This window comes from Genypterus blacodes, unplaced genomic scaffold, assembly GCF_046128005.1.
Source record: "Genypterus blacodes isolate CSIRO-AG114 ecotype Tasmania unplaced genomic scaffold, CSIRO-AGI_Gbla_v1 ptg000029l_1, whole genome shotgun sequence".
Taxonomy (NCBI): Eukaryota; Metazoa; Chordata; class Actinopteri; order Ophidiiformes; family Ophidiidae; genus Genypterus; species Genypterus blacodes.
Window position 1 is genome coordinate 1506709 of NW_027466842.1, and position 25842 is coordinate 1532550.

The window sequence follows — 25842 nt, forward strand, 5'->3', positions numbered from 1 at the left end:
ACCCTTTATTCAATATACAGAAAACATCACTTATCAATCTATGACATGTCAGCTAGACATAAAAAACTGGACACTCCAGCTCTCCCCATTTCCCCTTTTAATTAAGCTAAGTCTAGAGTTGCTCCTTCACACTGAGCCAACATTTCTTAGCTCTTGTATATAACAACAGTCATTACATGTAATGTAATGTAATGTAACAACAGTCAGCATATGTTGCTGCAGTAAGATGTATGTTCCAGACTACTTCATAGTCTCAACTCATTAGCCAAGCTGTATAAAACGTTTTGAGCATGCAACATTCTGCTTGAAATCAACAGGAGTATCATTTACGGAGTTATGGCTGAAAGAATATAAGGCTTCAAGCATGGTTAAGGCATTTTGCTATATACCCTTGGTGGCACTTGGTGAAATGAAGAAGTAAACTGTGAAAAATTAACACCTGGAGTTTTTGCTATTTGGGGAAGCCGACAGAAAAAGGCCTACCAACCTTCACAAGTATGTATGTGCAGTATGTTGATATGTGTAACTTTATCAGCCTACATACTTCACCAAATATATTATAAGCAATCATGGAATACCACTGATGATGCTTTACCATTTAATCAGTAAAGCAGTCCTAGATTAAAACATTTTTTAAAGGCCATAATATGAGATTTAAAATGTGTTTTGCATAGCTCTGCGCCAAGAAAATACACAAAGACCGAATAGGAGCGCTATCAAACCATAGATAACACTGCCCCTAGTGGCGAAGGGCTGCACTTTTCACACTAGGTATCATGCTTCCTTTTTTGGTTATCTTGCATGAAGCTTAAAACTAACACACCCACGTTGACGTTTTCCTTCCATACTAATCTCTGTATGTATATTTGTTGGTATATTGAGAGGAAATTACTACTTAAAGCTGGTTTAACTGTTGTACATTAATACTAGTCACTAACATTGTTCAGATGTTCTTGTGAACAGGTGTGAAGAGACTGAAATGGTTTTCAAGGCAGTCATGCAATGTGTGAAGCTTGTCAACCCCTCAAACATGATCCAACTAACTGTAAACTTGTCACAACTTAATATCAAAACATAATTATTCCATTTCCAGTTTGACTAAATATAACTGTAAATTATCTTATTTAATGACATTTAAGTATGTGTTTCACAAAATGATGAGTTTATAAGACAACAATCATCTCAACCATCTGAAGTTTATGAGGTTCAGCAATCAAACAGCACTAATATAGTATCTCTAAATGACAGGGCAGCCTCTGGAATTAAACACAATGCAATTTGCATGTATTGAATTACTTGTTTTCCAAATAAGAATTATCTTTATTCAGAAGTGAGGCATTTGTGCAATATTTTTTGAAATGCATTGTAATCCACAAGCCTTTATCTGTTTGGAATCCAGGAAACTTTAGATTAAACTTTAATCTATCAGATTTAGGTGATAAATTAGAAATGGAACATATGCAGCCTCTTGCACACAGACTATTTTTCATCAAGTGTTTTAGCGGAATGGCAGCAGATCTTTGTGCATTCAACCCACTTTGCCAGTCTAAGAATTGTGATAGATTGACTCTAATTCAAAATCCCTTTAATCAGTAAAATGACGTGTTGTGTAATTTCTTTACCAAGCGACAGAAGAAATTGTGTGCACTGTTCCCCCACCAAGCATGGATGCTATTAATAGAGAAGTATTTATAAAAGTTGGTTTGATCCCTTATTTTGACAAGAAGGTTGGGGTCTCACACTTACTCTGACCACGCTGAACGGTCGGCCATGTTGCTCTTGAGCAAGGCACTACTAACTTCTCCATTCCTATCTCCGCGTGTGAGAATATTGGTGTGTGTGTGTGTGTGTGTGTGCGTGTGTGTGCGTGTGTGTGTGTGTGTGCGTGTGTGTGTGTGTGTGTGTTTGTGTCTCAACAACCCAGCAGCAGGAGCAGACGTTGACATTTAGCTCTGTGCATCTACATACCAGAGTTGATCCATTTCAGAAAACAAAATTAGGTTTACATTTGTAAAAGTAATCAGTTAATTCGGGGGCGTTATTAGTCACAAAGCTGCTCCCCCTGGCTGAACTGTAGCCTCTAGACGTATTTCCAATCCGTTCTAACTGTATTACCCACTACATAAAACACAATGAATGGCGGATTGATGAATAAATCTGTCTGTATCTTTCACTTTTAAGTATACCCGTGACACTTGGCTCATGGCGGAGCTGAGAAGTCCCTTTTTTATTCCGCCGCCCGCTGCCATAAAAGCGCCGGGAGCTCATTGTGCGGAGTGATCTGACGCGGAATACACCCTGCCGCTGCCTCCTGCCCTGGCTTTCTCTGCTGCCCCAGCCTTGACGTTGGATAACGTCGGAGTGTGGGTTCCATTGGAGACTCATTAAATTCATCTGCAGCTCTCCCCCCCACCCCCGCCTATATTCGACTTTCTCTGGCAACCTTTGCCTCCGATCTTTAGGATCTTTTTTTATATTTCACCCAATTTCTTGAATATGTCTTGGCAAAGCTACGTGGACAACCTGATGGCCGATGGCAGCTGTCAGGATGGCGCCATTGTTGGTTATACGGACGCCAAATATGTTTGGGCAGCACATGCCGGTGGTACTTTCAAAAATATCACGGTAAGGAGTCGACATGAAGTGGTTGCGGTGGGCGTGTGGCGTCGTTGGACTATGTTTGGTTTATGTTTCGTCCATGTTGAAGGCTCGCAGGGCTAGCTTAGCAGGCTAACGCTAACTCTCTTATCGCTGGCCTGCCACGACTATTTCCTGCTAAAGGAAACGTTGCGGGATTAGACCTCGTGTAGATCAGATAAACCTCCGATCGGTGTTGCTTTCACATATCGAGGCGTAAAATACTACACGAGTTCGCACATGTAATGGCCACATTTTCCCTAAACATTGCTTTATTGCCACTCGGGGCTTGTTTTAAAAAACCAGCGAATAGACGGTGTCCGGGACAGGGGGCGCGTGCATGCTCCGGGTGCATGGTGGCTTTGATTAGCAAATGTTAAGATGCCGGCAACCGATGCCCGAAAATGCTAAACCTGGGTTCCATTCGGCCCCGCATCTGAGCGACGTGACTTATCTCTGCATTTTATATCTAATTATACTATTTTACTCTGCCAACGTGTTTTCTTTTAATTGATTGAGCGAGCTGTCGCCCGACGCAGAGACGTCACTCTTACTTCCTTGACCCACTGCAAGGCTATGGTCACAAAGCTTGGGTCAACACCGGTGCTACGGCGAAATGTGTGACCTATCAGATTATCAACCTCCATTGGTCAACTTTACAAGAGAGACTGATAGAGTTGTCATATGGTTTGCGTGTTTGGCTGATACAGACGTTTCACAATATTTGGCTGACTAGGAGGCAATGTTTTGGCTCCGTTATGGCTAACGGAATTATTTATTTATTTTTTGTTTTTTCCAGCAACTTTAGATTATTACTGCTTTTATGTTCTATTTTAAAGCCACATTGAGATGCATCATTTCAAGACTTGCTTGTGAAACTAACAATTTGCATCTCAAGCTTTTTTCTTTTTTTTGCTATGTTTTTATTGAAGCAAACATTTTACATGACATTGCGCATACAATTATAGGGTATTTTGGAGACCATTTTTTATACAGAAAGAGGGGAAAGAGAGAGAAAGAAGGAAGGAAGGCTGTATTATTGTTACTATTGTTGTTAAACTTTATATGCAGACCCTGAGGCATGTGTTTGATTGTGTGTGTGTGTGTGATATGAGGGGGTGCAAGATAAATTCCAATTGCCTGCGATTTGCTGTGAATTGCATGCAAAATGACGATTAATAAAGTATCTTAGCATCTTAATACAAGTAGAAGGAAATTGCAATGATCTCATAGGGTAAATACAGTTTTTACAGGATGATGTCAAACAGCTAGGACACATTGCATCATAGGCTGTGGTAAAGAGAGGGAGAGAAAAGAGAAACATGAAGGACATCCCACCCAGAGACCCAACCCAACCCCGCATCCATACAACCCCGTCCTGTCCCGCCTGGGATGTAAAATAAAAAGGAACTGTTGGTTGTTATGGTAATCAGTCACTGGTCTGGCATAGCCTGTAGATCTGTGAAGTAAGAGAGAAATGCATCTCAAGTTCAATGATTAGGAGAGACTGCCATACCAAATACAATACTAAAAGCAGCACTGATGGATTCCAACTGTAAATTGAATCCCTCTATAACTTTTAAAATGAAGTTTGAAGACATCTCTTAGAATTCTGGGAACTTTGGATGGACATTTCTCACCACATGGTCCTTTAGGGGGTAAACAAGCAATCAGAAAAATGTAATGACATCAGCAATAACTGAAGCCCTGATGATGCAGGCATAAGGTGATAAACTCAACAGCCTCTGTCACTTAATGAATAATAATGGATAGCTGGTTGTCGGGTCGTCATCAAAATGCCACCTTTATTTTTAAACCATCCAGAGTTTTTAAGCTGCGTGTTTTATACTATTAAGTCACCAAATTGTCTGTCTATAGATTTGACTGAACTTTCCCGAACTCTTGTGCTTTCTTGTCTGTTTCAGAGTCAAGAAATTGATATCCTCACTGGTAAGGACAGGATGAGCTTCCATACCGGTGGTCTCACTCTGGGCTCCAAGAAGTGCTCAGTCCTCAGAGACAGCCTCATGGACGATGGGGATTGGACGATGGACATAAGGACAAAGGGCCAAGGAGGAGAGCCCACATTCAACATCTCTGTTGGAAAGGCTCACACAGGTAAAAAATGGTTAAAGAACTTAACATCATTTTAACTACAGTATTAAGAAGCTGTCTCAATGGGTTAAACTGTCTATGCTCATGGGAGCCACCTCGCATGACGCTTATAGCATAGCAAGACGATTTGAAGGAGGGAAAGAAATATTAAACAGTAGCGGCATCTAGATACTGACAGGCAAAGTTAAATGGACCTCTAATGGTCTGCATTTAGACCTCGTAAGCCAAGGGTTGCCCACTGTACTCTTTCTGGTGATTTCTGGTGGCTGATTTCATTCCAACCTTTTGTTTTCCTGTCTTTAATCCATCACAGTGCTATTTTTATGTTGTTTTGATTCCCTTTATGATTTTTTTTTTCCCTCTCTGCATGTTCTGTGTACAAGTGCTCGGATGAAGTACCTTATCATTGTGAGCAAGTGCATTGCTATGCTAGTTTTTTTTCCCGCATGCAACTTCACCAAGTCTACTTGTTTCCAAGTCTCTGGCATGTTTCCTATTCCTTTCTCGATTTAGCCAGACCAGCAAAACCTCGACAGTTGTCTTTACGAGAGCCACCAGCTTGCTCTGTTAGCTGTCCTCTGCTGTTAAAAGCAGGTGTCTGTAGAGCCTTTAATGCTCGTTTTCCCTACAGCTTGTAATCAATGTAGAATAAGAAATTGGGTAACATTCAGCCATTGTCAACCACAGGCTGCATGTCGGAGGGTTCACTCTCCAGATACAAACTTGTCACTTGTTGCAGTCTTTAGTAGGAGAGAGAACCAGCAAAGGAAACATGCTCCTGGACAAACTCGGTGATGATATTCCTTACTTTTGAATGCATTACCTTTAGGGCTGCACCTAACGATTATTTTTTTAAACGATTAATCGACGGATTATTTTTTCGATTAGTTGATTAATCTATAGAATATATTTATTACGCAATATAGCAATTATTTTCCCCAAGATAAATATGAAACTTATTTCAAAATTTCCCCAATCATTTTCTCTTGAAAACAGACAAATGTAACAAAGATTTTGCAATGCATTATTCCACAAATAGCCACCTTTTGACTGACGCAGGTCAGTTTACGCTGCGATCAGTTGGTCTGACTGGGAGACGCAAGTGAATTTGCGAGGGAGACGCAGGTCAGATTGCGCTTCCGCACGTCAGCCAGCAAAGAGCCGCGTGTTCACCACCCCTGTCCTAGTATATCATGCTTGGTGGGCGGGGACACAAAGTCGTCCACCACGTCCTCCACGATGCTTTTACTTGAGACCATGGGTGACTTTTTTTCGCCACAGCTTGTTCTCCGGTTGTGTGCATGATTTCCACCTGGCGCAGCCATCTTGCGCCATGCACGGTTATGCAAACCGACTTATTTACGTAGTCGGTTTACGTCGACGCATCACCCCACCCCTAATTTCCTTTTTCCTTCACTTCTTCTGAACTGTCCCTTTTCTATCTCTTCTCTTTCAGTTTTGGTGTTTGTAATGGGCAAAGAAGGGGTCCATGGAGGTGGATTGAACAAGAAGGCTTTCTCAATGGCAAAATACTTGAGAGATTCAGGGTTTTAATGTTGTCAAACTCCATTAGATAAAAATTTGAGGGACAAAAGAAGAGAAAAGAAATATTGCTGTTACGATTTTTCCTGCAAGCAGTCAAATGTCTTGAAAAGGTTTAATAGCACTGAAGAGTGGTAAGATACTGTGTCACCTTTGTTTCCCCCCCTTCACAATGTGGTGGGAAGACTCTTCAATTTTGTTCATTTCTCTTCTTTCCCTTGTCTGCTCCAGTATTGATTTTTGTCATGGGAAATGAGGGGGTCCATGGCGGAAAACTTAACCAGAAAACACATGGAATGGCTGATTACCTGAGGAAGGCCCAATTATGAGCAACCTCGCCACCATCCATCTACTTCGCAACTCACTCCCACTCACCGCATTGTGTTGACAGCACTTCCAGGATAAAATATCATACAATATTACTTCCTCCAGTCTACTTTTATATACAGCCTTCATTTTGCTTACCCCCCCCCCCCCCCCCCCCCCCTTTAAACCTTCCCCCATTTGAACATTGTACTTCTCACTTTTTTGGCACTACATTAATGGCATGTTAATTGGAATTGTTTAAATGTATAGTTCCCAAAAGAGTGCAAAAAATGGATCCAAGCTGTAATAAAAGTGTAAAAATAAATTTGGACTTGCATTGTATAACATTCACTCAGCAACTGGGTAAATTTCCAATGGGAAGTACACATGTAACAGCAGTGATGGTTTGCATTTTTTTTATTTTTTTTAAGCATTACTAAGTAACTGACTGAGTTCACAATGTTTCTTGTCATCAGCATGTCGGCATTGAAAAGTTGCGAGCATTCCCATTTAAAGATGCAGAGATCTCAGCCTCCCCGAACATATACTATTCCAGCCAAAACCATCTTCTCATTTGCCTTTGTCTTCATGTTTTTCATAGCCACCATTAAAGAAATTACAAGTTTCCTCTGACAAAGTCCGATGTATGTATCCATTTGCCACCCTTAACACACCTTATTTTACCATCACATTCTTTTGCTGTTGTACCTGAATGTGGTCTTAAACGTTAATGACGTGGTGTTGGGGTATTGAGTGTAGTGTAAACTCAGCATCACTGAGGTCTCAATATTGTCATTATCATCTCTGACATTTGTCCGCCAGCTCTTGCATCTGTAAATTTTGCTGTACCACCACACACTCATGTTTGGAGTTTGTTTTTCTCCCATCTCCCGTTCGGACCAATCGTCAATATGAGGCCTATCGGAATTGCTTCAGCTCATTCTGATCGATTGATTGTTGGCATCATTGTTTGTGAATCATTAAGACAACTTCAGATGACTGTAATACACTTAACAGCTACTTAAGATAACTTTTCAAAACTAATGGATTTACTGCTAATTTCCACTACATTAACTGATAGCAATGTCATTTCACTACAGTATGAATGCATTTGACTGTAAACCCAGGTTGTTGGGCTCCAACACCTTGGAATAATTTGCCTTGTGCTTTAGTTATCGAAGGTGTATTCACAAATTGTCATAGTATGGTACTTAGAAGTATATTTAAAAGAAAAAAGATGCTGTGTACACTAAACCTATTGAAAATGGTGTTGGTTGGAATAAGAACATTTGTAAGTTGTCTTGTGAAAACTTTGAGAATAACTGTGTATTCTGTGCCATAAACTCGATCTGATCTGTTGCTACTATGAGTTGGATTTTTAACTGCTGCCCCAGCAAGAAGTAACTTTTAATGGCACTTTCCTACGGGATATTTTGGCATCAGTAATCTCCAGACTTCGTGGAATATGTACAGAATAAAACAACAGAAAAATTACTTTTGGTATATTGTCTTTTTTGAGTCACATTTCTTCTGCCACAAAATCATTTCAAATGCAATGAATTGGTGACGTCATGTTTACAGACCGATAAGGGGTTCTTCCCTAATATTCAGTTCAAGGTGAATAAAGGTAATGTGAAGGGGCTTGTCAATTATTTTGTATAAAGTCCCATCTTTGAACTTTAATATAGGTTTTGTGGGTTTGTAAGTAAAATCCAAAATGAACATTGTTGGCCAAAAGCATTTCTTGCACCATAAACTGATTTTTGACCACAAAATGCAATGAGAAACAGAAAGTTTCAGAAATCTAACATAGGAACAGAACGCTCTCTGTTCTGCTCCTCACTGTTATCAGTGTTCCTCACTGATAATGCCAGATCACATAACTGGGTTTCATAAATTAACATATACTGTATAAAGCCAAGGTTAAGAGTTAATATGAAGTTATTTAAACAAGTAGAGTTAATTTGAGCTACCAGAAATGTATAAGGCCATATCAGAGAGAAGTACAGGAATAGGCAGGCTGGTGTCAATTTGGTCTAATTTAAGAACATTAAAAGGATGAATAATGTGGGGGACTGCACAGGATATATTGTTTGAACTAGACTGTAATGTATAACTTCACAGTAAAGCTTGGTGATATAAAAACGTCTACCTCTAACACTACGATAGATGGAAGGTCTATGAATAAAGCCTAATTAGTGGAATGGAAGACTGCTGTCTGGGCTGACATCACAAACTGATGCCCAGTCCTTAATTGCATAACAAGCAACACCTGCAAGTACTTATGATTTGAGTCTTAGAGGACTCTTTATTACTCTGAGCATACCAGAGCCCAGCAGGCAAGGCACACTGCTGAGGCAGTGATTGTTTTCTTTTTTACTGAAATGGCGTGTAGTGAGGTCAGGGGCTGTAACTTGTTGCTATGTGTAGGCCTTTTTGCGATGGTCACTTCCTTTTGTCATGGCTCAAAACTGACAAGGGTTCAGATATCTTCAAAATCACACAAAATGAGAGGAAACCTGACAGTGAGCCCAAGAGGTTCACGTGAGCCACACCATGGAAGGCTCTTAATTGGGCTCAATTCTCTACAAGGTTTGAAACTCAAAGGACGCAAGGCCACAAAGAATTTCCCGACTGTTGATGCAGATTACCAGTCTGACATGGGTATGTAAAGTTTACATGTAAAGTATATTGCAGTTATTTGAGCATGGTAATTGTTTTAGATGTCCTGGTACCCTCCTATTGTGATCCTAAATTCAGCACCCAACTTGCATAACCTGGTTTGATCTTGCACCTCCACATCTCACTTAATATGGAAACAAAGGCTTTATATGGAGCCAGATTGACCTCACCAGATATGTTATCAGTTGTGACAGCCAAGAAAAGGAGTTGAAGGAATTGGGAACTGCAACACCTGAATTAGATCTCACTGTGATGGCCTCAGAATGAGTCTGCTCGGCACTATTCATCCAGCAGAATTGCATTAACCTAAGACATAGATCACAGCATTGCCTAGGCAACATGCACTGAATACCTGTTGGCTTCATTTGCTTGAAACCTGATGTATAAAGCAAGATTGAACATGGACTACACCTGAGAGCTTAACTTCTTGTTTTTTTTGCAAGGCTGGGATCCTGAGCAATTTAAAGGACAGGCTGCTGTGTCTCAAATGTCAGACAATGCACCTGTGGAAAGACTCTTGAAAATGGAACCAAAGGTTGAATGTACAGGAGAGTACATGAAGCTTCAAGTCAAAGATGCCGATTCCATTCCTGGATCTCTATTTGTTGACAGGGGCGAGTATTGATCCTATGGCCTAATCTGTACATTCATGCATCATATCTAAAGTAGGCAAAGACGTTGACTGCACTCCATTGGAACTGACATTAAACTGACCTATTTCTCAGGAAGTCTATCCCCTCTGCCTCTGCTCAAGTTACCACAAAGCTGCGGATACACTGTGAGGTCAACACGGAGAGATATGCTTTTACTTGCACCATATGATGGCTGCTTTGTCAATCGTGAGGTGGGATATTTTACTTTTGTAATTTATATTTGAGACATGCCTTTCCTCACTCAAAGTGTTCTTATTCCTGGTTTTCAGGAGGACAACTATGTTCTGCCATTGCGTTGGTGTGGGTTACCAGTGAGGATGTCTTGCCCTGTCGTGAGACAATCAACTAACCCTCCAATGGTCACCTGCTATGCTGGGGGCATGATGATAAATACTGAATGGACCATCTCTGTCAGCAAAATTAAAGTAAATGGTAAGTATGGACTACTTCACATTCTCTGGGTGGAATGAATCAATGCTGAATAAGAACAAAATTGCCGCTGGTTGAAATCTGAGCATGCTGAACAACTGCTGAGTGACATTCACAAATGATGGCCAATGCCTGATGCCAACAATAAGGATTCAGTCCACATTTTAAAATTGTGACTTGAAAAATGTGTTGAAACAAGATTCTGGGGGCAGGGGACCTTGTCACAAAGGCTGCACTTGTTTGAGGTGAATTTGCCTCTACAATGGAGGGGGTGACCATTTGGCCAGGAAATTGCGTATTAAGTCATTGATATGCCGCCATGATTTGAGGCTCTTAAGTTTTTTTTAGTTTTTTTTTTTTAAAAACTGTGGATTGAATAAAAGCCGTTTTATACATGGTTGGGCTAATTTGACATTTTGTGTACAACTTAAATACTAAATCAGTATACAAATCTGTAGTCTAAGCATAAAGGCTAGTTCTGGTCCTGGGAATTATTACGTTTCTCAGTCTTAAGTTTTATGACCACTTGACTGACTGGTTGGTTGTTATACTAACTTTCAGTAAAGGACCAATGGGAGCCATTGATGGAAGTTTCGCCTCGATGTGGTTTCAGTGTAGTTGTCCATCCAGGAGGTGTAGTCGTCTCTGCTCGCTATGAACCCTGTGTCGAAATAAAGGTGAAAATCCTTATTTATTGAAATTGGTTGGATTATTAAATGAAATTGACTGTACTTTAAGTTTGTACTTAAAACTTTTAACTCTTTATTCCAGGATCAAATGTACACTGTTGGCTTGGATGGAGAGGGACAGATTAAAATCTCCTGCCCTTCACCGTCTCCATATAATCCTGAGCCCACACCCAGCCCAGCAACAATGCCAAACTCCCAAAATGAGAAACCAGTCACAAGGGAAGAGCCTTCCAACCCATTGAGCTCACCTGATCTTTCAACTACTGTGCCTTTTCATCCTCAACCCCCAAACGTTCTGCCACAGCCTCAGTTGCCCATTTATCCTCAACCCCCAAAGGTGCCTCCACAGCCTCCTGTTCCCCAGGTGCCCATTTATCCTCGACCCCCAAAGGTGCCTTCACAGCCTCCTGTTCCCCAGGTGCCCATTTATCCTCAACCCCCAAAGGTGCCTTCACAGCCTCCTGTTCCCATGGTGCCAGCTTATCCTCAACCCCCAAAGATGCCTTCACAGCCTCCTGTTCCCCAGGTGCCCATTTATCCTCAACCCCCAAAGGTGCCCTCACAGCCTCCTGTTCCCTCAGTGCCTGCCTATCCTCAACCCCCAAAGGTGCCTTCACAGCCTCCTGTTCCCATGGTGCCTGCTTATCCTCAACCCCCAAAAGTGCCTTCACAGCCTCCTGTTCCCATGGTGCCTGCCTATCCTCAACCCACAAAGATGCCTTCACAGCCTCCTGTTCCCCAGGTGCCCATTTATCCTCAACCCCCAAAGGTGCCCTCACAGCCTCCTGTTCCCTCAGTGCCTGCCTATCCTCAACCCCCAAAGGTGCCTTCACAGCCTCCTGTTCCCATGGTGCCTGCTTTTCCTCAACCCCCAAAAGTGCCTTCACAGCCTCCTGTTCCCATGGTGCCTGCCTATCCTCAACCCACAAAGGTGCCTTCACAGCCTCATGTTCCCCAGGTGCCTGCTTATCCTCGACCTCCAAACGTTCCCGCACAGCCACATTTTCCCCAGGTGCCTGCTTATCCTCGACCTCCAAACATCCCCGCACAGCCACCTGTTCCCTCTGTGCCTGCTTTTCCTCAACCCCCAAAGGCTCCTGAAGAAGTGAAACCATATTTTTACCCTTATCCATTTTATGTTAAACCATCTGATCCAGTCCCTCCACGAAAGCCTGAGCTTCCACCTTTGACTACTACAATTTCTCCAGTTACCCTGCCTCCCAAGGCCCAAATGCCACCACTTCTATACTTCTATCCTTATCGTCAGCCACCTAAACCGGAAACGCCTCCTACACCAGCCACTACAGTTGACTACACACCTGGGCATCCTCAGAAACCTGTACAGCCTTCAGTAACTCAGCCCATCTACCAATTTCCCCTTTTTCCTCACCCACCAGCATCTCGGCCAACTATTCAGCCTGAAGTGCCTGAAAAACCATCACCCAACAACATTGATTCTCCAGGAGCTCAGGAGCCCTTTCAACTGCACCCTGTGCAACCAAAACCCCCAGTTTCTAGACCACCAAAGAAACAACCACAGCACCCTCGCTACCCATATACCCAGCCAGTAAAGGTACCCCCTCGCCAACCAACTCGGTTCACTCCAGCCGATAATCATAAACCGAAGGAGTCTCCTCTTGCACCGCCTAGTAATTCTGGCATACATCCCCAAAATCCTTGCCCAGAGATTTGCCCATCTGGAATTTCTAATTGCTGCCCACAAATTGCTTTTCATCAGCATCTTCACCACCATGTTCCCCTTGGACTTGGGAGCAAAGAGATAATTTCAATGTACCCAGGGCTATCCCATTTCTTTCACAAGTCTTTAACTCCCCCAAACCCAGTTGAAGCAACACCACCCCAAGTTTTGCCAACTTCTAACTCTGCACCTAAAAATGATCAAGCTTTGGGGAACAATAGACCTCAGTCGCTTCCACTTGGAAAGCAGCCATCAGATGGCATTCTTTCTGCATTACCTGACTTGCGAGGGCCAGAACTGCTGCAAACCTTTGTTGTGCCTTCTAACTCACAAAATCTCAAGTGGCCATATCCACCAAGTGACCTGCCAGCAGACGCCCATGTGCCCCCAGCAGACGCCCATGTGCCCCCAGCAGACGCCCATGTGCCCCCAGCAGACGCCCATGTGCCCCCAGCAGACGCCCATGTGCCCCCAGCAGACGCCCATGTACCTCCACCACCACAATTTGGAAATTGGCCTGGATGGCAGCCATACTTCCAACCACCAGATGAAAATCTTGCTGCATTACTTGACTTGCAAAAGCCAGAACTGCCACAACCTTTTTTCAGCCCATCTAATTTACCAAATCTCAAGTGGCCATATCCACCAAGTGACCTGCCAGTGGACATCAACGTGCCCCCCAATGTGAATGCCCACGTGCCCCCCAATGTGAATGCCCACGTGCCCGCCAATGTGGACGCCCACGTGCCCCCCAATGTGGACACCCATGTACCTCCACCACCACAATTTGGAAATTGGCCTGGATGGCAGCCATACTTCCAACCACCAGATGAAAATCTTGCTGCATTACTTGACTTGCAAAAGCCAGAACTGCCACAACCTTTTTTCAGCCCATCTAATTTACCAAATCTCAAGTGGCCATATCCACCAAGTGACCTGCCAGTGGACGTCAACGTGCCCCCCAATGTGAATGCCCACGTGCCCGCCAATGTGGACGCCCACGTGCCCCCCAATGTGGACACCCATGTACCTCCGCCACCACAATTTGGAAATTGGCCTGGATGGCAGCCATACTTCCAACCACCAGATGAAAATCTTGCTGCATTACTTGACTTGCAAAAGCCAGAACTGCCACAACCTTTTTTCAGCCCATCTAATTTACCAAATCTGAAGTGGCCATATCCACCAAGTGACCTGCCAGTGGACACAAACGTGCCCCCAGTGGACTCCATTGTGGACACCAACGTGCCCCCAGCGGACCCCATTGTGGACGCCAATGTGCCCCCAGCAGACGCCCATGTACCACCACCACCACAATTTGGAAATTGGCCTGAATGGCAGCAATATTTTCAACAACCAGATGAAAATCTTGCTGTATTACTTGACTTGCACAAGCCAGAACTGCCACAACCTTTTTTCATCCCTTCCAATTCACAGAATCTCAAGTGGCCATACCCACCAAGTGTGCCCCCAGCGGCTCCCGCCAGTGTGCCCCCAGCGGCTCCCGCCAGTGTGCCCCCAGCGGCTCCCGCCAGTTTGCCCCCAGCGGCTGCCGCCAGTGTGCCCCAATCACCGCAATTTGGGAATTGGCCTGAATGGCAGCAATATTCTCAACCACCAGGTCACAGTCTCTCTGCATTACCTGACTTGCAAAAAACAAAACTCACACAACCCTTTTTCATGCCTGCTAACTTCCCTAATCTGGAGTGGCCATATCCACCAAGTGAGATCTCAGCGGACTCCAATGGGCCCCCAGTGCACTCCAATGTGCCTCCAACCCTTCAATTTAGAAATTTGCCTGAATGGCAGCCATATTACCAACCACCAGATGGCAATCTTGCCACATTACCTGATTTGCAAAAGCCAGAACAGCCGCTGCCCTTTTTTGTGCCCGCTAACTTACAAAACATTAGGTGGCCATATCCACCAAATGAGCTGCCAGCAGTCTCCAATGGGCCTCCAGCGGTCTCCAATGGGCCTCCAGCTGTCTCCAATGGGCCTCCAGCTGTCTCCAATGGGCCTCCAGCGGTCTCCAATGGGCCTCCAGCTGTCTCCAATGTGCCTCCAGCTGTCTCCAATGCACCTCCCAAACCCCAGGATGCAGTTACTAACCCAGTAAAGGTGATATGGCCTTATTATCCTTATCTGCAGCAACAACATGGCCAACCATCTTCTGCAGACATAAGATATCCTTCTGTGCTGTCTCATTACATGAGACAACCACATGCAGCTAAGGAACAGAAGCCTGAGACAAAGTTGAGTACATCTGAAGCTCCAATGCATTATAAAGGCACACATGAATTGCATGACCCTGCACTGATCCCATACTATATGATTCAAGATGCTCAGGCCCCTACAAAAACAGTCTCTAAAACCCCCTCAGAGCCACAACCACCCTTGAGTGACCCAAAGAAATCTTTAAAAACCGACGCTACGGTGCACTCAAATGGCCATGTTCTGCTACAGCATGGTCCTGCAGGTAGAGAGCTCAGCAGTGCCAGTCACCCTCAACGGTGGTTGAGGGATCCAGTTCATGGCACAAAGAACTTCCTGGCTTCAAAGTTTTTGAGACACCACTACAACACCCACCATCCCCAGCATTTTAATCAACCAGAGGATGAACCAAAACATTCCAAACAGCTTGGAGAAGGAATGTCCAGTGCCTCTTCTGGTAACATGGACGCCATGTCAGCCACGCTTGAAGAATCAGGTTTACCGTTCTCTGTTCCATATGGGCCATATTTTAGAAATTTGCCCCATGAGCCATCTTCCAGCAAGGCACCATTAAGACCAAATGCACCTCAAAGCACCAGCAGTAATATTCCACCCTATGTTCCTGGAGAGTATTTTCAAGCAGAGGGCTCTCCAGCTAGCCACCAAGCAAAAGGTATGGTATTATTATTATTGTGATGAGCTATCTGTAAGACACTGGACTAATATGCTTGTCTATTGCAGGATGGATGAACCAGCCTGTCCAGAGAGAAGGGGGAAACTAGACCACCGTAACTGAAAATAAACAATTTAAACTGACCAAATGTTTGCTGTCTGTAAGCTTGTTTGGTTTTGGGGGTTCAGGGTTGTGGTAGGACATGTCAAAATGGTAAACATTGAAGTAAAATGCCATTTGAGTAGGATGTTACAAAAGCCAGCTTGCCTCTCGTGGCATGGGCGGATAATGATTGTTTTTCCTCTTTACTGGTTTCAAAGTTTAGTTGCTGTTTGCTTTCTCAGTACTTGTTGGCAGAATGTCTTCCCAGTTCAAAAGGTACATTGCCCTTGTTTAGCTTATTTGCCATGAACCACTGCTATGAATCATTGATCATTCACAAAAAGAGACTAACATTTACCAGTGACCTGAATGAAATGGGTTTTGGGATGCTTCATTGAAGAAAATGCACAATTCTGGCTTTCTGTTGGGGAGGAGGTGCTGCTCATGGTTAAGATGTAAAATTAGTTTTCTTCAGTGATTATACATAAAGGAACTCAAGGTGGGTATTGAGAATCTTTTGTACAAGATATATATATATATTTTTTTTTTTTGCACAAGTGGCAGATGCATTGGTAGAAATGTCAGTGGGTTCATCTGCAAGTCGTAGGGGCGAGTCAACAGAATGAGCAAACAGTGGGACTTATCCTTGAAGTTCTTTTGAAATCAGATTTGGCAGGAATGAGTAAGAGTGCCATTCATTTATTGTGTTCATTCAAAGATAAGTGCAAATATGTGTTCTTACTCAAAAAACATTAGTGTCAAACAAGTTATACTCAAACATTCTCATGTTTTCTAAGTCACTGGCTGTTTTTAAATGTTTAGTCCAAGTGTCCGTTCAAAAGCCTATGGACATTGCAGGGGAACACCAAATATTGTTCAAATGCTGAACTAAACTTTGGTGACCTTTCAGACGTCAACCACCTGAAGATCTGTGAAATGTAAATGCACTGGAGTATCATTTAAAAAATATCTGATTTGCAGCTGCTATGAATTCATCAGGTACACCTACACAATCTAATGTAATATCTCTGCACCAAGCCCTTTGGTGGCACCTATACTGTCCAGATTTTGCTGAACAATTTGACATTCTGTGCCCTCAAATGTATGTCAGTGGGGGCCAATCAATTGTTACATAATCACATGAATGGACCATTGAAATGACTAATGTAAATATTTGTGTATAATGAGAATGATACTTGATTACAAAACTTAAAAGTGACTTTTTCAGCCACGTTTAATGCAAATCTTTATTAAGCATTTTAAGCAGATTTCCAGTTATGAGATACATAATACACTTATTTGACAGTTTAATAGATTTTTTTATTCAGTCTGGCACAGGGCACTTTGCTTAATCTTTTTGAACCATCAAGTTGAATCAGGACTACTGTTGCTGAAGAAGGTATGTGCAGAGAGTCTGTGTGGTCTATAGGGGAACCTGAACCCTTAGAAGTATCTGATTCTCCCTGGACACAATGGCACCAGAGACATGGGTACTGCAAGTTGGACAACAGCTGCATCTGGAAGAGGTGCCTCTCTCTTAAACACAATAATAGGGATCTCGGCACTCTGTGAGGAAGTGTCAGCAACTGTAGCAGGATCAACTGCAGGCGCTGGATCAGCAGCTGGAGCCGGGTCAGCAGCTGGAGCCGGGTCAGCAGCTGGAGCCGGGTCAGCAGCTGGAGCTAGATCAACAGCTGGAGCAGCAGCCGGAGCTGCAGGTGCAGCTGCAGGTACTGCTGGGGCTACAGGAACCACTTCATCAGACTCTGCTGACTCAGTAGACAGAAGGCCACTTAGATGAGGGTCATGGAGGGCAGTGAGTTTGTGGTGTCCCAGGCCCCCTGCATGGACGTGAACTACTGGACGTGAGACGGGAGCTGCAGCTGCTGTGCTATTGGCATCTACAATAGGTATCTGAAAATGGTTTGCATCAAAACTGACTTAAAAAACATATTCCTTATAGCAATGTTTGTTCATGTCTACATTTTTAATCACAATTCTTAGTGAAAGCAAACACTTACCAGAGTTGGAAACATCTTGCAGTCCACTGTGTGTCCATTATTCAAGCCTTTCGCTTGACAAATACCACGTTCCTGATGGGGAAAATAAAAATGCAGGATGGTTATTATAATGTGTGGATACCTGATGCAATGAATACACATTGGGGGTATTTTTATTTCTTCAATTATTCCAAGAGTATTTTTGACAATTGCTGTACTCACAAATATAACTCCCAATATAATTTTTTTCTTGGTACATAATCTCATGCTTTGTGTACTTACCGCCATAGCATCATCCAGGGCGATGCACACACCATCAGTGCAATTAGCTTCAACTACAACATATTCTGCCGAAAAAAAGATGGACCTACCACTCACAATCTGAAATAGAAATTTCAGAAATACTCATGTATTGACAGACGTGGCAGATGTGCAATGCATTACATATTGTGAACTGTGTTTGGACAAACCTGTGATGACATCCTTCCGACATCAAAAATAGTGTAAATTGTATTGATTGTGTTATTGTTGAAGGTTGCCAGAGATGCATGGACAAAGTCCAGTGCATTGGTGTCATTTAGGGGAAGGAGAGTGGGGCAGCCCACACAAAGGTCCTCTGTTGACTCTACAAAGAAAGAGCCATGCAGATTTTTGTGAATAAGGTGACACACAGAGAATTTGACTTGGTGTGTGTGTGTGTGTGTGTGTGTGTTGACATGGTTAAAAAACGTGTCAAAATGTTTTACCCTCTGTTTTACACTTGAAAGCTGAGACAGTCAGAGATCCGTTGACCATCTTCAACACTACATCACAGTCTCCTTCTACTGCCTGAATGAAGACAATCAAACGCTTGCGATTATTGGACATTAACTTTATTATATTATTTCATATCTAAACTTTTGTACGTCCAATGCTCAACATCAGCTGTACATTGCTCTGAATACCTGCATCTATTTCTGCATGTAAATTATTGTCCACCAAGAAACACATCTTACCGTCAATTGTTTGGGTCTGACTGTGCAGTTGGCAAGAGGTGTTGGGTCCAGCACATGGCAGTCTGTCTCCAGCAGGTCAACTTCAATGGAATACGTGTCCTCTGCTCCAGGCTAAGAAGTGGAGAGAAGATGTAGAGAATGTAGAGGAGAAAATGATTCCCTGGAGATATCAATCCCTCAACTAAAATGTTTTACATATGAGATGTAGTTCTCAGTAATGTCAACAAAAGTAATCAACACCTGCACACAGACATAAAAAGCTCCATCTATTGAGATAAATAAACATCTCAAAGTATGATCAAAAATGAATGTAAACATTTTGAAATTATGCAGTTTTCCTGGCATCTTGTTCTGTTGTTGCTTTGGTTGGTATGTACTGTATGCTATTTTCCAACCTCTAACCTCACATGAGAGTATTCATTGTGAGACCGCTACTTGACTTACGCTGGAAAGAATCTTGATGTCCTCGATCCTGTTGAGTGCATACTTGTAGCCATGATTGTGCTGTGCATTGAGGTAATCCTGGGCGACCAGAGCTGCTGCTTCGGCCTCAGGAGAATCACATGCAGGTCGGACCACATTGGGTAGTATTTGAGCCCATGCCCCCACCAGAAGTCCCAGAACCAAAGTAATACCTAAGCGGTTCATGTCTACAAGAGATTACACACACACAAGAGGTATCAAGTTGATACGGAAATGGAAGGGAGACAGAACCAAACGCTTGTGGTGTATATATCTTGTACTTAAAACAGAAGAGCAGCCAAGGTAAACACCACGATCATCCCCCTGACTCTTGCGTCACATGTTGGTCGTACTGTTTTTGGGACCGCTGCCAAAGCAAATGAAAGATGACAAAGTCTGGTGTATAGTGAACGGACCGGATCTGAATGGACTGATCATTTACTGTGTGTTTGTGGAGGTAAGGATAAACTTATTGATTGATTAACCCGATATTTATCCACTGATATGTCTCTATGTGTTGTGTGTTTGAGTATTGTGAAAAGCTCTGATCGCAGTGAGGGGTCAGCTTCAGAGCAGGACCTCAAAGACAGCAGGGATTCAGTCACTTGCTCAATGACACATCAGCAAGCAGATGTTTGCCAACAGGGGGGCATAGTTGAAGGACACTTGTTTATTTACAAACTGTGCTGCCGCCCACAGATTTTGTGATCTATCGCTGTCCTTACAATGATGCATGCTGGATCAACTTAAAGTTATATTAATTGTGCATCCAAGCCGAACATGGCATGGGCAGATTACATTACTTAGCCTTTATCCCCCTACTGTGCCCACAGTAGGGGGATAAAGGGTTTGGTCTAGTTAATCAAGAGTTCAGCTTCAGATTAACAGCTATTAATCACTGCCAATTTAGTAATTTTATTTTACAACCCTCTGTATTATCCAGTGCCTTGTTTGAACCTTCCTCATTTTAAGCATGTTTACCTTTGCATTTTTGTATTCATTAGACATTGTGCCATATGTAGAAAAAGGACAAGTTAAGGAGAAACGTTGGAAATTGGTATTCCTACACTTCATCTGTATATATAAATACAAATTAAATATAAACACAACCAAATTCCCTTATTTAGGGAAATATATTCCTATTATTGTACAACAGTTTAAGAACCTTGCATATAAAATTTAATAAAATAGAATAGACATTAGAAAAGGAAACACAACATGGCAGCTGTTGCAAAAGCAAATTAAACTATAGAACCACTTTAAAAAGCATCAAAAGCTAATTAAAATGCATGAAACAGGCATAAAGTGCTAGAGGATGAATTTAGTGGTTCAGTTGAGGTAGAAAGTGTATTGCTCTTGGCAAAAAAAAAAACTTCTTAATAACATTCTGGGTTGCCAGAGGCTCCCTGAAGCCCCTCCAAGATTCAAAGAGTCAAAATCAGGAACGAGGCTTAATAAGAAATTAGGCTCAATCCAATTTAAAGAAATGTTGTTTCTTTGGGAAGAATAAAGGGAGTGAATATTTCTTTATACTCTTATTTTATTCGACCATACATCCTCAAACAAGTGACCCCGATACAAAACATAAACCTGACATGGCTGTTTCCAAAAACCAATTAAACCTCAGATATGAAATCTGATTGGTTCGCAAAGTTGTGACGCATTCCACACGCGACGCCCCGTGGATGTTTGTGTACGTGAATGCGCTGCGGTGGCTGCGAAGGTCCATCTGTTAACTGCGCGTTCTGAATGGTGACGTAATGAAGTTAAACTGGAAGGTAAACACGTCAGTAAACTTTACCAAGTAAGGCAGGTTAGTAAACTTGTGTTAGCTCAGTTAGCGGTGGAGAGCTTTTGCTTGGAAACGCCTGAAAATAAAGCATGAATAACCTGCGCAAATACCACGAGAATGAGCAGTTTGGTAAGACGTGACACATTTTATAACCTTAACGCCACCATAAATGTCAATATAACTGCAGGGTAAGTCGTAGAATAAGTTGTCTTAAGTTTTAATACGTAATTTGGCTTAGTATTACCGACTGATAAATTTGTTATGTTGTTTTTGTCCTTGTCCGATCAGATTATTGGTGACTAATTTGACTAATTGTTTAAAGCTGTTGTCGTTTAACATATATGAAACATATGAGAAGCTGGAACCAGTAGCTATTTTGCATTTTAATAAATGATTGAAAAGGTTATTGTGTTGCTGATGCATTATTTACAAATCAACTAATATATTATTCTGTTGGTGTTTCAGTACTAAAAGGATGTGAAGTTGAGGGGGATCACACAGATGCATGAAGTGTCTGCACCTGCTGAACTAGAAATAAAACAAAACTGAAACCCCAGACCTGTTTCCTGTCCCCCCATTCGACAGTCAAACATGCCGTTGGAACGCCTCGCTGTCGCAAGGAAGACACAAGCAAGGCAAGATTCTAAGTCACATTCACCACAGTTTCACTTAAGCTTTACGACTTGACGCCGCCCTTCCAGCAGCAACACATGGCCCTCCATCCGTCGCACTCATGAATGATAAAGCTCTTCCTGATGCACACCAGAGTCACCGAAACAAAGCAAAATACCTCAAGAGGAGGCGTGGATATCCTCAACGAATTTCTCATCTTACCAAGCAAGCCAGGACGCGCCTATTTTTTAGATTACAGCTCTGGAGGTGGAAGATGCAGAGAGAAAAAAGCTGTTTTTGGTTCAGAGCAAAGAAGAGGAAGAGACTAGGTTGTTTGATCAGCTCTGGTCCCAATTTGGTGACACGATCATCCCAAAATGTAGACTTACTTGGAGAGCATCACCCATTAATAAGACAATCAACTCCTAAGCCTGCTAATCTATCTGAGATGCATGCAGGTACCAAGTCTGTGCAGAACCAGGTTGCTGCAGTTACCAACAAGCTGAATGTGCCTTGTCAGAGTCACAGAAAAGAAGTCCAAGCAGCCTCATCTGACCTCTGTCACACTGCCAAACCTCAGCTTGACCAGAGCGCAGGCCATGTTGTGTGTGCGGGAAGCTCACCAAAGGTACAGAGGAATATGAGGCCATCTCAAAGCCGTGGTGTCGATGGCCCACTAGGACAATACACAACCCACATTCCACATCAGAACCAGTCTAACAGAGATACTGGGGAGAGGATCGCCAAGAAGAAGGTGTCCTCTCAAAGCCAGCGCCAGACTGATGTGGGCCACAAAACGCTGACAAAGGGCATCCATGGTATGTTGTGTCATCTTAATATTAACTTTTCTGATTCTCATTTATTTTAAACTCCCTCCTCTTTTTTAAATTCTTCTAGAATTCCTCGATGACTTCTATCGAAAATATGGGAGTTTCATCCCACTGCAGCAGAGCGACTTACTGAAACACCTGAAGAGGACGTTTAACGTTGACTTCAGTGACAGGTACATCTTTGTTCCACATGTCGTAGTTTGTAGCGTTGTCAGGTTCTGTACTGCCTGTGAACTGATGCTGTAAATGCGAGGAGGAAAGTCTTCTCCTTATTTTTCTCCACTTTGCTTGTTAAGATGTTTTTGAGGGCTGTATAAGTAAATCAATGATGATGCAATAATGTGCTACCTGGCCCATCTGACTGATCGGAAATGGAAAGATAAGCAGAGAAACCCTGATTTTGTATTTTTCTCACAGGAAATATGGAATCTTCTCCGAAGTTACTCGGTATCAGTCTACAGTGCTTCAGAGACCCATTCCCTCCTTCAGAGTGGTGTGTAAGAAACACACACTCACGCTGGAGGATCTATCCACCCTGGCAAATGAGAACTGGCTCAACGATCAGGTTACATTTTCCGACACGCCAAACATTTCCATTTCATGCAGATCGATGTGAAAGTGAAAAGAAAGTGTGCAAAGAACCATGAACCTGTTTGTAATGAAGGTACTTACAGTGGGATGTGTGTTTGTATTTGTTTCTATCAAAGGTTATAAACATGTATGGAGAATTGATCATGGAGTCGACCCATCACCAGGTAATCATACACGATTTAAAAGGGTTTAGACGATGCACATAAACCGACAGGAAACAGATATTTCCATCTCCAACCACATGGTATTAGAGTGCTTTAGACACAATGTCCACCAGCACTGTATATTCGACTCATTATCTGGCCTGAAATGGAATTTTCTCAACTAAAAAGACGCACATACTCACAGATGAGTGTAATTTTGTTCATCTCACATTCGCAGTTATGATTTCTTCCCCTCTCTTCTTCACTCTCCAGGTCCATTTTCTCAGCAGCTTCTTCCACCGACAGCTTGTGACCAAAGGGTATGAGGGAGTTAAGAGATGGACAAAGCAGGTTTGATCTAAGGTCACAGCAGTGTGTTGAGAATGATCACGATCTATCTCAATTTTCCTGTTCTCACTCACACATTAACCTAGTTTTTGGTGGTAATTTCTCATTTTAAAAAAAGGTCTGAAGCAATTCATGTTTCTCTACAGTCTGAGAAATAAACCTTTACATTCAAGGCTGCCTTTCTCTTTCTTTGCCTTTTCTTTCTGCACCCAACACCATCAAAATTCTAGATACAGTAAATAGACAAGTTCTACATTGTACATTTTAGTTCCACATGTTTAAGGTCAAAGTTAGAAAGATGAAAATTGAATGAAGTAATCAAACTTGGTGAATTCTAGTAATAAGTGGCGTTAACCTTGTGCGTGGTTGTCGTATCGCACAGGTGAATTTGTTCTCTAAGTGCCTGATTTTGGTGCCTATCCATCTGGAAGTTCACTGGTGTTTGGTGACTGCTGACATTGCCAAAAAGAGGATCTGCCTCTATGACTCCCAAGGAAGCGGCCTTCAGAAGGTTGCCAGGGTAACAGATTGTCACTCATTGAGTAGCATTCCTGGTGTATTGCTGTATCTCAAACATAGTCTAAAATGGCATTTGTCTTTATTCCTTGGTTGCTATAGAACATCCTGAAATATTTGATGATAGAGGCAAAGGAGAGGCAGCAAACAGCCTTTGAAAGTGGCTGGACGGTGTCGGTGGATGAGGTATGTTGCACTGAATTCTATCCTTCAGAAGATGCATTATAAATTCTGGTGATGCACAACAAAGCAGACATAACAGGCGCCATATGTGAGCTCCAGGCGCCACCTACTGGAGTTTAACTGAAAGCACTGGAAGATGATCATGATTATCCCTTATGACCCCCTGCTGTCTTTTACAGAAGGTTCCACAACAGACGAATGAAAATGACTGTGGGGTTTTTGTGTTGGAGGTACCAATATGCTTTTCCAACTTAACATAGATGACCTCAGTGATTATAATATGACTAAAGACTAAAATTGTTGTAATGACATGAACTCTCCTTTCTTCTCTCAGTATTCTAGATGCCTTGCTCACGGGAAACCTCTCTGCTTTTCACAGAACGACATACCCAAGATACGCAAAAGGATCTACAAAGAGCTGTGTGATGTGAAACTGCATGATTAAGGTCAGACAGTATAGTTCTGCGATATATCCTGTTTATGTCAAGGATGGGCAATGTAAAGCCCTCTAGCTGACTGATACGCTGAGACGCTCTTGCCCTGCGCTGCATCCTTCAAGGGGGAATTTGTCGATGTTGCACATCAGATTCATCTTGTCGGGGGGCACAACTCACTCGCCTGTGGCAAATAGAGGATTTGCTGGATTTGTGCTTAAAAAAAAAGTGTTCTTGATCTGTACACATTTGTTTCATGTTGTCTGTCTTTAGAGCACTAATACAGAAAGACTGTTTAGCGCTCCTCAAGGACAATACACTGAATTTGATGTATGAAATTCCTCATTGTCAGTGTGGCAGTTGTGTAAAATCCCAAGGCCCATAATTGTCACATGACTTTTGTATTAATTTAATGTATTTGACATCTACTGAAGTCTAAAGATCTATGGAAGGTATTGGCGCACTAACAGAGTCCCATCTCTTTTATCTGTACTCATGTAAAGAACTCTGTTATGAAATTGTCTATGATAATAATAGGTAATTTATTTTTGGTGACGTATTTATACACATGTTCATTTTCAGATAGTTGTCTGATGTTACATGTTCAGTTTGAGTTTATTAATTTATGTGTGACGCCCTGGAGAATGATGTGTTGCTGAACTAGAATTGGTTTTCAAATGTTTAATTGTTTGATATTTATTTGTAGTTATGCACAAAAGGTTAAAAATAAAGACTTTTTCAAACCATTTCAAGCTTTTTACAAAGTTAATTTAATGCTTTTAATCTTACAGATCAGACTCTGTATTTGAGGATACATATAGAGATCCTGAAGTAAATACAAGACAGTTAAGCTATGGACAGTTATTATACCAACCTCCAACAGAATGTAACTGAACGATGACCTCTTCCTGTACAGTCGATGATTTCTTTCAGAGATTTTAAGGCACTTAAGGACAAAAACCTAAATGCAGTTTTCAGTATGAGAACCAGATACACAGTAGAACAGAATTCTGTGCGGTATAATACTAAACAAATAAATCTGTTCACAAAAGATTACAGTTCTATCACTGATCTGATCAGAACACATGTGACATGTTTACAATCACATTCATTATAACTGTTTTTCTCTCTTAAACTTTTGAACTGAAGTGTTCATGGAAAAATCCAGCAATGGGATTGTTAGGCTTCACGCTCA

General features: G+C 42.3%; 3 protein-coding genes and 1 long non-coding RNA gene across 8 annotated transcripts; 2 read left to right on the forward strand and 2 right to left on the reverse strand.

Annotated features, from left to right (window-relative positions):
* Positions 1-2298: 2298 nt before the first annotated feature.
* LOC142993960 (profilin-2-like) lies at positions 2299-8091 on the forward strand. The gene is made up of 3 exons (XM_076144562.1): positions 2299-2625; positions 4563-4755; positions 6526-8091. The coding sequence occupies exons 1-3, from the start codon at positions 2497-2499 to the stop codon at positions 6621-6623; spliced, it is 420 nt and encodes a 139-aa protein (XP_076000677.1). The 5' UTR covers positions 2299-2496; the 3' UTR covers positions 6624-8091.
* LOC142993961 (uncharacterized) lies at positions 7954-15717 on the reverse strand. The gene is made up of 2 exons (XR_012961332.1): positions 15469-15717; positions 7954-11025 (listed from the first exon to the last, which is right to left on the reverse strand). It is a non-coding gene; the product is annotated as an uncharacterized LOC142993961 (long non-coding RNA).
* A 1253-nt stretch (positions 15718-16970) lies between these two features.
* Positions 16971-19452, reverse strand: LOC142993981 (alpha-2-HS-glycoprotein-like). Its single transcript, XM_076144603.1, has 7 exons — positions 19181-19452; positions 18737-18847; positions 18488-18569; positions 18212-18366; positions 18024-18122; positions 17763-17834; positions 16971-17655 (listed from the first exon to the last, which is right to left on the reverse strand). Exons 1-7 carry the CDS (start codon positions 19382-19384, stop codon positions 17185-17187), a joined length of 1194 nt encoding a protein of 397 aa, XP_076000718.1. The 5' UTR covers positions 19385-19452; the 3' UTR covers positions 16971-17184.
* Positions 19453-19528: 76 nt separating this feature from the next.
* On the forward strand, positions 19529-25385 carry LOC142993980 (sentrin-specific protease 5-like). Of its 5 annotated transcripts, none has more exons than XM_076144599.1 (10): positions 19529-19655; positions 21456-22420; positions 22500-22605; positions 22850-22997; positions 23140-23187; positions 23440-23517; positions 23897-24034; positions 24133-24216; positions 24393-24443; positions 24548-25385. In XM_076144599.1, exons 2-10 carry the CDS (start codon positions 21724-21726, stop codon positions 24656-24658), a joined length of 1461 nt encoding a protein of 486 aa, XP_076000714.1. In that variant the 5' UTR covers positions 19529-19655; positions 21456-21723; the 3' UTR covers positions 24659-25385. The 5 variants fall into 5 exon arrangements, with proteins under 5 accessions (XP_076000714.1, XP_076000717.1, XP_076000715.1 ...); XM_076144602.1 differs by having other exon boundaries at positions 21576-22420; XM_076144600.1 differs by lacking the exon at positions 19529-19655 and adding an exon at positions 20856-21178.
* Positions 25386-25842: the final 457 nt, after the last annotated feature.